Here is a 12,272-nt window from a genome sequence, read left to right on the forward strand (position 1 = left end):
ATTAATTGGACGGTACAATGGTTGGGACCAAGTATCAATGTCCAATACCATTCCATCCATCTATGGTAAACCAAGAAACTTTTACTACAGTTTTATTTGGAAATTACTTACATTTGACATGTAGTCTGAAAAAGAGCTTAAAACCAGCTAAAACCCTCTTTCTTCATTCCCTTTTGCATCAACAAAAAAGCCACAATTGTTTGCTTAAAGAAAACTATAAGTAGATACAATTGGGCCAGGTTTCATGCCAGAATGTCTGTTAGAATGTCTTTTCCACAGCTGGGAACCTTATTGGCAGTGAGATGTCTAACATGGGCATTTGGGCACCTACATGCTGATTGCATTTGGGCCTCTCCAGTTTGGGGTGTTCCCACTTGAGGGCCTATATTTGGAAACAGGATTTTGTGTCATAATAGCTTTCCTTTGCCTACAACCAACTCTGTCAATTGCATGACATGCCACAAAGTATTCAACTATTCAAAATAAGAAATAAGCCGCAGATCCATATAAATCTGCAGCAGAGTCTTCTGAACCAGAGCTGAGACGCTGGCCTCCATCTTGAGACAGCAGAGGAACAAAAGTATGCACAGCTTTCCTTTTGCCAGAAAGTGAGGAGAAGAGCGAGCACAAAAACCTTCAAAGTGGGATCCTATCGGCCTATTACCCCTTTCAGGACAGATATAGAGTGTTGTCAGACGTCACCAGTGTGGTGTTCTGCAATATCCAATGTCGATAACAATTGGTTGCGTGCGTGTGTATTCTCCCTGTGTGCTGTCCTCGCTCTGCACAGATAGCTGGCACAGCAGATCTCGAGCGAACTGCCCAATGACCACAGACTCTGATAGGTATGAAGGCACCTGGCCAGGTTTATTGCCAAACGAAACACAGTCTCTAGCTCCCCGGATCAGATGTCTATAGTTCTGCTAGTACATATGTGCTCCCTGACAATGGACTAGCTCAGTCAGTGGCAGGATTTACCACTGCCCCTTAGGCCAGACCAAGACAACTCCTCAGGGGAAAATTCTTATACACAAGTAAACAAGTTACATATCACTCCTGACATACTGAGCTGCAACCCTTCTACATAGTAAGCTGCTGCCTCTCACCTTGTACATATTAGTTCGAACAAAACAACTCTATCCATCATATTGCCCTTTTGTCTGTCTTTAGGATGGGTCAGCCTGTTCCCTGTTATCTGTGTGGAATGTGCAAGTATTGGAGTGTTCTGGTACCTTTTAGGTATGTGTATTTTTGCAACATCAGCCCTCTTCTTGCCAGCTTCTGTGAACAGGGCCTGCCTTTTACTCACAACTTAACTTTGCTTTATATTAGCAAGTCTTGACCACTACTTTAATTCAGGCCTTAGGCCTCACACCAGGCCTCTAATGACAGGGTTTATGCAGTGATGAGCTGCCAAAATCTTAACAACAGGTTCCCTCCTCACCCCACGAGGGGGTAGTTGCCCACCCCCATCCCCCGGGACTCCTACCCCATCCACCTCCCCCCTTCCCTGTCCCCTGACTGCCTCCAGAACTGAGCAGGAGGGTCTTGTGGGCCACCGTAGTGGGTGCCCACCCCACCCCTAAGAGCCAGAGGCACCTGCCGGGGTGCGACGTGGCAAGTCCCGGCGGTGCTTACCTGGGGCAGCTCCCAGGAAGCATCCAGCAGGTCTCTCTGGCTCCTAGGGGCGGGGGAGCGTAGCTGGGGGGAGCGGCTGCTCCCCCCACTGATCACATCAAAAGCGGCGCCTTAGGCGCCGACTCCCTGGGTGCTCCGGGGCTGGAGCACCGACGGGGAAAATTTGGTGGGTGCAGAGCCCCCACCGGCAGCTCCCCGCCCTGCGCCTGGCCCCAGCTCACCTCCACTCCGCCTCCGCCTCCTCCCCTGAACCCACCGCCCTGCTCTGCTTCTCCACACCCCGCGCCCGGCCCCAGCTCACCTTACCTCTGCTCCGCCTCCTTCCCTGAACCCACCGCCCCGCTCTGCTTCTCTATGCCCCGCCCTCCCCCCCGGCTTCCCGCGAATCAGCTGTTCGGCGGGAAGCCGGGGAGGGCTGAGAAGCAGGCCGCGGCTTCCCACTCAGGCCGAGGGTGGCAGAGGTGAGCTGGGGCGGGGAGCGATTCCACTGCGCCCTCCCCCTCTGGGTTACCTGCTGCGGCATGGGCGGCCCTCCTCGGGCCCGCCCCAGCTCACCTCCGCTCTGCCTCCCTAGGCCTGAGCGGGAAGCCGCCGCTTGCTTCTCAGCCCACCCTGGCTTCCCGTGCGAACAGCTGATTCGCAGGAAGCTGGGGGGCGGCGGAGAAGCAGAGCGGGGCGGCGCGTTCAGGGGAGGAGGCGGAGGTGGAGAGGAGGTGAGCTGGGGCCGGGGTGGGGCGGGGAGCTGCCGGTGGGTGCTCTGCACCCACCAAATTTTCCCCTTGGGTGCTCCAGGGCTGGAGCATCCGTGGAGTTGGCGCCTACAGCGCCACTTTTGGCCGGTTAAATTTAGAAGCCCTTTTAGAACCGGTTGTCCCTCGCGGAACAACCGGTTCTAAAACGGCTTCTAAATTTAACAACGGTACAACGGTACAAACCGGCTCCAGCTCACCACTGGGTTTATGTTTCGATGGCTCATCGTACTACAGAGAGCAAAGCAGGGCTATGTCACTGAGCACATCCTCTAGGCTACAGAGAAGAGAGCACAGAGGCTCTCCTTGACTCCCAGGCAGACAGGCTGCAGAATGTAAGTGCTGTAGGGGAGTAGCTAGGCTCCTGCAGAAGACCCTGGGTCAGAGGAGAAAAGGACAAGGTTGATATGCTGAAAGTGTGTTAGAAGAAAGGGACTGGAAGCCTGTGGCTGGAGGCTGTTCTGTGGTGCACGGGCTGGAGAGAGAGCTCTGTGCTTTACACTGCCTTCACACCTTTCAGTCTGTGTTTGCAGAGACACTCATTTTACATTCAGTTCAGGGCAACCTCTCAGACACGCTGTGCTCACATAGAAATTTGATTTTTATTCTGTTGTATTGTTCTCTTAATCTGAAATAACCATTGAGTGAACTTTTGCATGTGTTCCTTCCGGACTCCATTTAGCAAAACATTTAAATATGTGAATAACTTTTAGCATGTGCATAAAGTTAACCATCTGCATAAGGGTTTTCTTGAACAGGGATGGATTGCAGAAAAAGGGATTATATTTGGAAAAGCATACCAGAACCTCTTGGCCCAGGAGAGGTTACGAAAGACTGATCCAGCACCATTAACTCTTTCAAAGTCAATGCCAGAAATAGGGTGACCAGATAGCAAGTGTAAAAAATCAGGACAGGGGGTGGGGGTAATAGGAGCCTATATAAGAAAAAGCCCCCAAAATCGGGACTGTCCCTATAAAATCGGGACTTCTGGTCACCCTAGCCAGAAACAACATAGGAGCCCTTGACTTATGGAGAACTGTTTCAATTCCAGGGTAAACTACTGCACATCTGCATTAAGTCCTTGCGAGGACTCAGACTGATGCAGACTTCCTCCAGTCAGATTACAAGTCACTCTCAAAATAAGTCCCCATGAACTCTAAAGCTAAAATTGCTCATAGCCGAGGGAACATACGTTTCAATGCTGGTCATTGTCAAAGTTCAGGGAAACTGCACCTATATTTCTCCTCAGAGGTCCAGCAACGATACCCAGGCTTCTGGCTCCCCAGCGTCACCCCCATATCTCTACCTCCTGAGCAGGGTATTTCCAGGCTGACCAGTTCCCTGCCTTCACTGTGTTATTTCCAGCAAAAGTCAGTTTGCTTAAGCAGACCTGCTTTGCTTCACTCCTCAGATGGTACTCAATGGCACAGTCGTTATAAGTTACCACACAGCTCTTTCTAAGCAAACAAATTTTACTCGTAAGGTAAAAGCACATCAGAGAAAAAATATAAAAGAGCCCCACGCTAATAACCTTAACAGAGATACTCCCTCCCTGCCCTCAGTCTCCTCAAGGGCTCTTGTGGTGTCAGTCCTTGCAACCCTTCCCAGGAAGGAGTGGGGCCCTCCCCTTGGCAGGTGGTCCTGTTTGTTTGATGGATCGGAATGAAGGCTCTGAGTCAGTTTAAACTCTGGCTTTGTATTCAGAAGTCCTTTCTTTGTCTGTTTGGTCCCTGGAGAACCCAGTTTGGGTCTTTGAACTGATCTCACGGAACAGGTGATCCCCAGACAAACGGTCCACCCCTCAGGGTGAAGCTTCAAAGGTGGAGTCCGTAGGTGGGATTGCAATCCCCTCCTCCCCAGTACTTCCTAGGAATTCCACTTCATACACATTGCCCTAAAAGATCCATCATGTCTGTTACATTGTTCAACAGTCTCTTGAAGTTCTCAGTACTTCCCAGATGTTACATTAATCCTGTCTTCCTCCTAAAGTCCCATACAATCCCACAATAGGACATAACCATTTGCATTTTTAACACAGTGGGCTCCTAAAATACTTACACTTAATTCAATAAGGTTTAACTTAATTCAGTAAGATTTGTCCAGGAGATTGCAGAAGACTGCCACCTGTCCCAGTCATATCCACTCATATCACTCCACTGGCTAAGCCAGAAAGGAGAGGATTGGTTGAAGGAGCTGTGCCAACTTGCCAGTTTCAGTTATAAAGGGTTTTCAGCAAATTTTGCCATATGGTATTGTGTGGTTTGTGATTCACTTTGACTGCTCAGTTCATTTCACAAAGGCCAAGAAAAACCTTTTTTGTCCTTGCAGAACTCAAAATGGCAAAAATGGGATTTTCCTGACTTTTTTTTAAAACTAACCAAACACTCTCCCCCTCCAAGCAAACATACAAACACTGTCTCACTTTTGGGCCAAGACCAAGCATGGAAAATTTTAACCTAACACAAATGTTCCGGCATGTTCTGAGCATCAGTAACAAATTGTTTTACATTGTCACTAATACCTGGAAGTTATCTGAACATGACCTCACAAATTACAGCAAACCAGAGTCGGTACATTTATATGTAAAAATATTTGTAAATCAAATTTACTCTTCTACAAGCGCCAGTTTTCCCCTTTCATGAGTTGTCCTGTAGGACTAAAATTGTTACTTCCGGACACTACAGCATCATGCAGACTTCACACAATGTGATACCGGAATTGAATTTTGAGAGGTTTTTAAAATATCACACAAAGTTTTCTTGCAGGAAGTAGAGAGACTTGTGAAAATCAAGACTGTCCCATTAAAATCAGTGCAAGTAACAACCTACTGGATTCTGTAGTGTATGAATGTGTGAATTTTCTGTCCAACCTCAGGATAAAAGTCTGTAGAGATTCCACAAACAGTGCAGCCTCCCTATCATTTCTAGGAACTGTTAAAAGAAACCAAAGCAGAAGCAGAATAGAGAGAAGAAAGTCTGTTTACCATCACAAAAATTGTTTCCTTGGTCTAAGGGTATGTCCACACTACAAAATTAGGTCAAATCTATAGAAGTCAGTTTTGTAGAAAGCGTTTTATACAGTCGATTGTGTGTGTCCCCACACAAATGCTCTAAGTGCATGTAGTCAGCGGAGTGTGTCCACAGTACCGAGGCAACCATCGACTTCCGGAGCGTTGCATTGTGGGTAGCTATCCCACAGTTCCCGCAGTCTGCGCCGCCCATTTGAATTCTGGGTAGAAATCCCAGTGCCTGATGGGGCTAAAACATTGTCGCGGGTGGTTCTGGGTACATATCGTCAGGCCCCCCTTCCCTCCCTCCCTCCGTGAAAGCAAGGGCAGACAATCCTTTTGAGCCTTTTTTCTTGAGTTACCTGTGCAGACGCCATACCACGGCAAGCATGGAGCCCGCTCAGCTAACCGTCACCGTATGTCTCTTGGGTGTTGGCAGATGTGGTACTGCATTGCTACACAGCAGCAGTTTATTGCCTTTTGGCAGCAGACAGTGCAGTATGACTGGTAGCCATCGTCGATGTCGTCCAGGGTGCTCTTTTAACCGACCTTGATGAGGTCAGGGGCGCCTGGGCAAACAAGGGAGTGACTCAGCCAGGTCGTTTCCCTTTTAAGTTTCGTCTCATGGCGATTCAGTCCTACCGGCAGTGCACTGTCTTTTAATCTGCAGCCAGCAGAAGACGATGGCCAGCAGTCATACTGCACCGTCTTCTGCCAAGTACCCAGGAGATGAGGATGGCTAGCGATCGTACTGCACAGTCTGCTGCCAGCAAGATGTATAAAGATAGCTGAAGTGGATCAAAACAAGAAATAGACCAGATTTGTTTTGTATTCATTTTCTCCTCCCTCCCTCCGTGAAATCAACGGCCTGCTAAACCCAGTTTTGAGTTCTATCCTTGAGGTTTTGAGTTCTATCCTTGAGGGGGGCATTCTGTTTCTCTAAAAGCCACCCCCTTAGTTGATTTTAATTCCCTGTAAGCCAACCCTGTAAGCCATGTCGGTAGTCGCCCCTCCCTCCATCAAAGCAACAGAAGACAATCATTCCGCGCCTTTTTTCTGTGCAGACGCCATACCACGGCAAGCATGGAGCCCGCTCAGATCACTTTGGCAATTAGGAGCACATTAAACACCACATGCATTATCCAGCAGTATGTGCAGCACCAGAACCTGGCAAAGCGAAACCGGGCGAGTAGGCAACGTCAGCACGGTGACGAGAGTGATGAGGACATGGACACAGACTTCTCTCAAAGCACGGGCCCTCTCAATGTGGACATCATGGTGCTAATGGGGCAGGTTCATGCGATGGAAAGCCGATTCTGGGCTCGGGAAACAAGCATAGACTGGTGGAACCGCATAGTGTTGCGGGTCTGGGACGATTCCCAGGGGCTGCGAAACTTTCGCATGAGTAAGGGCACTGTCATGGAACTTTGTGACTTGCTTTCCCCTGCCTTGACGCACAAGAATACCTAGATGAGAGCAGCCCTCACAGTTGAGAAGCGAGTGGCAATAGCCCTGTGGAAGCTTGCAACGCCAGACAGCTACCGGTCAGTCGGGAATCAATTTGGAGTGGGCAAATCTACTGTGGGGGCTGCTGTGATGTAAGTAGCCAGTGCAATCAAAGATCTGCTGATATCAAGGGTAGTGATCCTGGGAAATGTGCAGGTCATAGTGGATGGCTTTGCTGCAATGGGATTCCCTAACTGTGGTGGGGCCATAGACGGAACCCATATCCCTATCTTGGCACCGGAGCACCAAGCCGGCGAGTACATAAACCGCAAGGGGTATTTTTCAATAGTGCTGCAAGCACTGGTGGATCACAAGGGACGTTTCACCAACATCAACGTAGGATGGCCGGGAAAGGTACATGACGCTTGCATCTTCAGGAACTCCGGTCTGTTTCAAAAGCTGCAGGAAGGGACTTTCTTCCCAGACCAGAAAATAACCGTTGGGGATGTTGAAATGCCTATAGTTATCCTTGGGGACCCAGCCTACCCCTTAATGCCATGGCTCATGAAGCCATACACAGGCAGCCTGGACAGTTGTCAGGAGCTGTTCAACTACAGGCTGAGCAAGCGCAGAATGGTGGTAGAATGTGCATTTGGATGTTTAAAAGCGCGCTGGCGCAGTTTACTGACTCGCTTAGACCTCAGCGAAACCAATATTCCCACTGTTATTACCGCTTGCTGTGCCCTCCACAATATCTGTGAGAGTAAGGGGGAGACGTTTATGGCGGGGTGGGAGGTTGAGGCAAATCGCCTGGCTGCTGGTTACGTACAGCCAGACACCAGGGCAGTTAGAAGAGCACAGGAGGGCGCGGTGCACATCAGAGAAGCTTTGAAAACCAGTTTCATGACTGGCCAGGCTACGGTGTGAAAGTTCTGTTTGTTTCTCCTTGATGAAACCCCCGCCCACCTTGGTTCACTCTACTTTCCTGTAAGCTAACCACCCTCCCCTCCTCCCTTGGATCACCGCTTGCAGAGGCAATAAAATCATTGTTGCTTCACATTCATGCATTCTTTATTAATTCATCACACAAATAGGGGGATAACTACCAAGGTAACCCAGGAGGGGTGGTGGAGGAGAGAAGCACCAGGAGGGGTGGTGGAGGAGGGAAGGACAAGGCCACACAGCACTTTAAAAGTTTTAAACTTTAAAACTTATTGAATGCCAGCCTTCTGTTGCTTGGGCAATCCTCTGGGGTGGAGTGGCTGGGTGGCTGGAGGCCCCCCACACCGCGTTCTTGGGCGTCTGGGTGAGGAGCCTATGGAACTTGGGGAGGAGGGCGGTTGGTTACACAGGGGCTGTAGCGGCGGTCTGTGCTCCTGCTGCCTTTCCTGCAGCTCAACCATATGCTGGAGCATATTGGTTTGATCCTCCAGCAGCCGCAGCATTGAATCCTGCCTCCTCTCATCACACTGCTGCCACCTTTCAGCTTCAGCCCGCCACTTACTCTCTTCAGCCTGCCACCTCTCCTCCCTGTCATTTTGTGCTTTCCTGCACTCTGACATTGTCTGCCTCCAAGCATTCGTCTGTGCTCTGTCAGTGTGGGAGGACAGCATGAGCTCAGAGAACATTTCATCGCGAGTGCGTTTTGTTCGCCTTCTAATCTTCGCTAGCCTCTGGGAAGGAGAAGATCCTGTGATCCTTGAAACACATGCAGCTGGTGGAAGGGAAAAAAAAGGAACAGTGGTATTTAAAAGCACACATTTTATAGAGCAATGGGTACACTCTTTCACGGTAAACCTTGCTGTTAACATTACATACATAGCACATGTGCTTTCGTTCCAAGGTCTCATTTTGCCTCCCCCCACCGCGTGGCTAGCCCCTCATCCCTCCCCCCTCCCCATGGCTAACAGCAGGGAACATTTCTGTTCAGCTACAGGCAAACAGCCCAGCAGGAACGGGCACCTCTGAATGTCCCCTTAAGAAAAGCACCCTATTTCAACCAGGTGACCATGAATGATATCACTCTCCTGAGGATAACACAGAGAGATAAAGAATGGATGTTGTTTGAACGCCAGCAAACATACACCGCAATGCTTTGCTCTACAATGATTCCCGAGTACGTGCTACTTGCTTGGAGTGGTAAAGTGTCCTACCATGGTGGACGGAATAAGGCTGCCCTACCCAGAAACCTTTTGCAAAGGCTTTGGGAGTACATCCAGGAGAGCCACGAATGCCAGGGCAAATTAATCATTAAACATGCTTGCTTTTAAACCATGTATAATATTTTAAAAGGTACACTCACCAGAGGTCCCTTCTCCACCTGGCGGGTCCGGGAGGCAGCCTTGGGTGGGTTCGGGGGGTACTGGCTCCAGGTCCAGGGTGAGAAACAGTTCCTGGCTGTCGGGAAAACAGGTTTCTCCGCTTGCTTGCTGTGAGCTATCTACAACCTCATCATCATCATCATCATCTTCCTCGTCCCCAAAACCTGCTTCCGTATTGCCTCCATCTCCATTGAAGGAGTCAAACAACACGGCTGGGGTAGTGGTGGCTGAACCCCCTAAAATGGCATGCAGCTCATCATAGAAGCGGCATGTTTGGGGCTCTGACCCGGAGCGGCCGTTCGCCTCTCTGGTTTTCTGGTAGGCTTGCCTCAGCTCCTTAAGTTTCATGCAGCATTGCTTCGGGTCCCTATTATGGCCTCTGTCCTTCATGCCCTGGGAGATTTTGACAAATGTTTTGGCATTTCGAAAACTGGAACGTAGTTCTGATAGCACGGATTCCTCTCTCCATACAGCGATCAGATTCCGTACCTCCCGTTCGGTCCATGCTGGACCTCTTTTGCGATTCTGGGACTCCATCATGGTCACCTCGGCTGATGAGCTCTGCATGGTCACCTCCGCTGATGAGCTCTGCATGGTCACCTGCAGCTTGCCAAGCTGGCCAAACAGGAAATTGAAATTCAAAAGTTCGCGGGCCTTTTCCTGTCTACCTGGCCAGTGCCTCTGAGTTGAAAGTGCTGTCCAGAGCGGTCACAATGGAGCACTCTGGGATAGCTTCTGGAGGCCAATACCATCTAATTGTGTCCACCGTACCCCAAACTCGACCCAGGAAGGCAGATTTCAGTGCTAATCCCCTTGTTGGGGGTGGAGTAAGGAAATCGATTTTAAGAACCCTTTAAGTCGAAAAAAAGGGCTTTGTCATGTGGACGGGTGCAGGGTTAAATTGATTTAACGCTGCTAAATTCGACCTCAACTCCTAGTGTAGACCAAGGCTAAGAAAACAGGAAGACCATGATTATATTTCGCAGTCTTTGTAAATACTACATCAATGTCAGCAAAACAATGTCACGCTGTCCCCTAAAAATCCAGATGGCTCTTAATTTGGCAAAGAAGAACGTATAAACCACACACAGAACAGAGATTCTTCAGCTGTGTATTGCTTACATCTTAAATTCTTTCCTTGTTTATATGTTACTTTACATATCATGGTTTTGTGTTTAGTTTAGGTTAAACTTGCAACATACTAAACTAAACATACTCTACTGACTGAGCTAGCCAGGCATGTTGCAAGGTTAAACTTGTTCATCCCAGCCACCAATTCTATTAGAAGTAGTAAAATGAAAAAAACCACTTACACATAATGAGTGGGATATTCAAAAGAATGTACGTGACTTAAGAACACAAGTCCCATAGACTTTCAACAGGATTTGTGTTACACCTGTGGCTCTCAACCTATGCAGACTACTGTACCCCTTTCAGGAGTCTTGAGTTCTCCCAAGTTTCACTCACTTAAAAACTACTCACTTATAAAATCAGACACAAAAATACAAAAAAGTGTCACAGAACACTATTACTGATAAATTGCTTATTTTCCCATTTTCCCATATAATTATCAAATAAATCAATTGTAATATAAATATTATATTTACATTTCAGTGTATAGTATATAGAGCAGTATAAACAAGTCATTGTCTGTATGAAATTTTAGTTTGTACTGACTTCGCTAGTGTTTTTATGAAACCTGTTGTAATACTATACAAATGTCTAGATGAGTTGATGTACCTTCTGGAAGATTTCTGCGCACCCCGAGAAATATACGTACGCCTAGCTGAGAACCACTGTGCAACGTCACATAAATGCTTTTGAAAATACCAGCCTAGATGTCCTAGCAATTTTATCATCATCCAGTTAATTTAAAAATATTTTGTTTATGGAAATGTTCAGCATTCCATCATGGGTTTGTAAATAATTCCAGGGTAGACTCACAGGAAGAAATGAGTGAGCAGAGATCTGAATGCAAGTTACTTTAGGAATTACCTGTTTTGTTTGATGCTGCTATAGACATGAAATATTCCATCATCTTCTTCACGTCCAATGTGTATACAAGAAACAGATGATCCAATAAATCGGAGAGCCCTATATGTAGGTCTTCCTACACCCAACTCCTTCGGACCATAGGAACTGCCTGGTTGGATCAGACCCATTGTCCATCTAGTCTGTTATCTTGTCTCTGACAGTGGCCTGCAACAGAGATATTTCAGTGGAAAATACAGGCAGATGTAGGGTAATCTGCCCCCAACAGTAGGTCTCTTCCTGATCACTAACAGAGAATGGTTTAAACCCCAAACCATGAGATTTAATATCCCTTTCAAAATTTTTGTCATAATGAATTATAACTCTGGAATTCCTTAGAAAGAACGAGGAGTACTTGTGGCACCTTAGAGACTAACAAATTTATTTGAGCATAAGCTTTCATGGGCTAAAGCCCACTTCATCAGATGCATGCAGTGGAAAATACAGTAGGAAGATTATATATATAGATACAGAGAACATGAAAAAATGGGGTTGCCATACCAACTCTTAACAAGACCGATCGATTAAGGTGGGCTATTATCAGCAGGAGAAAAAAACTTTTGTAGTGATAATCAGGATGGCCCATTTCAAACAGTTGACAAGAAGGTGTGAATAACAGTAGAGGGAAAATTAGCATGGGGAAATAGTTTTTAGTTAGTGTAATGACTCAGCCACTCCCAGTCTTTATTCAAGCCTAATTTAATGGTGTCCAGTTTGCAGATTAATTCTAGTTCTACTGTTTCTTGTTGGAGTCTGTTTTTGAAGTTTTTTTATTGAATAATTATGACTTTTAGGTCTGTAATTGAGTGTCCAGGGAGGTCAAAGTGTTCTCCGACTGGTTTTTGAACATTATAATTCTTGACGTCAGATTTGTGTCCATTTATTCTTTTGTGTAGGAGACTGTGCGGTTTGGCCAATGTACATGGCAGAGAGACTTCCTTAGTATCTACATACATGTCCAATTGCTTTTGGAATCTTAAATTCTTGGCCTCAATGACATCCTCGGGCAGTGAGTTCCATAGTTTAATAACACGCTGTGTGAAAAGTACATTTCTTTTACTGGTTTTGACCCACCCCCCT

The 12,272-nt window shown here is 47.4% G+C and overlaps 1 protein-coding gene across 1 annotated transcript; it reads right to left on the reverse strand.

Moving 5' to 3' along the window:
* Positions 1–7,567: 7,567 nt before the first annotated feature.
* Positions 7,568–9,893, reverse strand: LOC141991328 (uncharacterized). The gene is made up of 3 exons (XM_074959632.1): positions 9,143–9,893; positions 8,128–8,554; positions 7,568–7,595 (listed from the first exon to the last, which is right to left on the reverse strand). The coding sequence occupies exons 1-3, from the start codon at positions 9,753–9,755 to the stop codon at positions 7,568–7,570; spliced, it is 1,068 nt and encodes a 355-aa protein (XP_074815733.1). The 5' UTR covers positions 9,756–9,893.
* Positions 9,894–12,272: the final 2,379 nt, after the last annotated feature.

This window comes from Natator depressus, chromosome 7 (genome assembly GCF_965152275.1).
Source record: "Natator depressus isolate rNatDep1 chromosome 7, rNatDep2.hap1, whole genome shotgun sequence".
NCBI lineage: Eukaryota > Metazoa > Chordata > Testudines > Cheloniidae > Natator > Natator depressus.

Coding starts and splice junctions, on each gene's coding strand:
- LOC141991328 (XM_074959632.1), bottom strand. CDS start 9,755: ATGCAGAGCTCATCAGCGGAGGTGACCATGCAGAGCTCATCAGCCGAG. Junction 8,555..9,142: donor AGGTGGAGAAGGGACCTCTG/GTGAGTGTACCT, acceptor CCCTTCCACCAG/CTGCATGTGTTTCAAGGATC. Junction 7,596..8,127: donor CCCAGACGCCCAAGAACGCG/GTGTGGGGGGCC, acceptor TTACTCTCACAG/ATATTGTGGAGGGCACAGCA.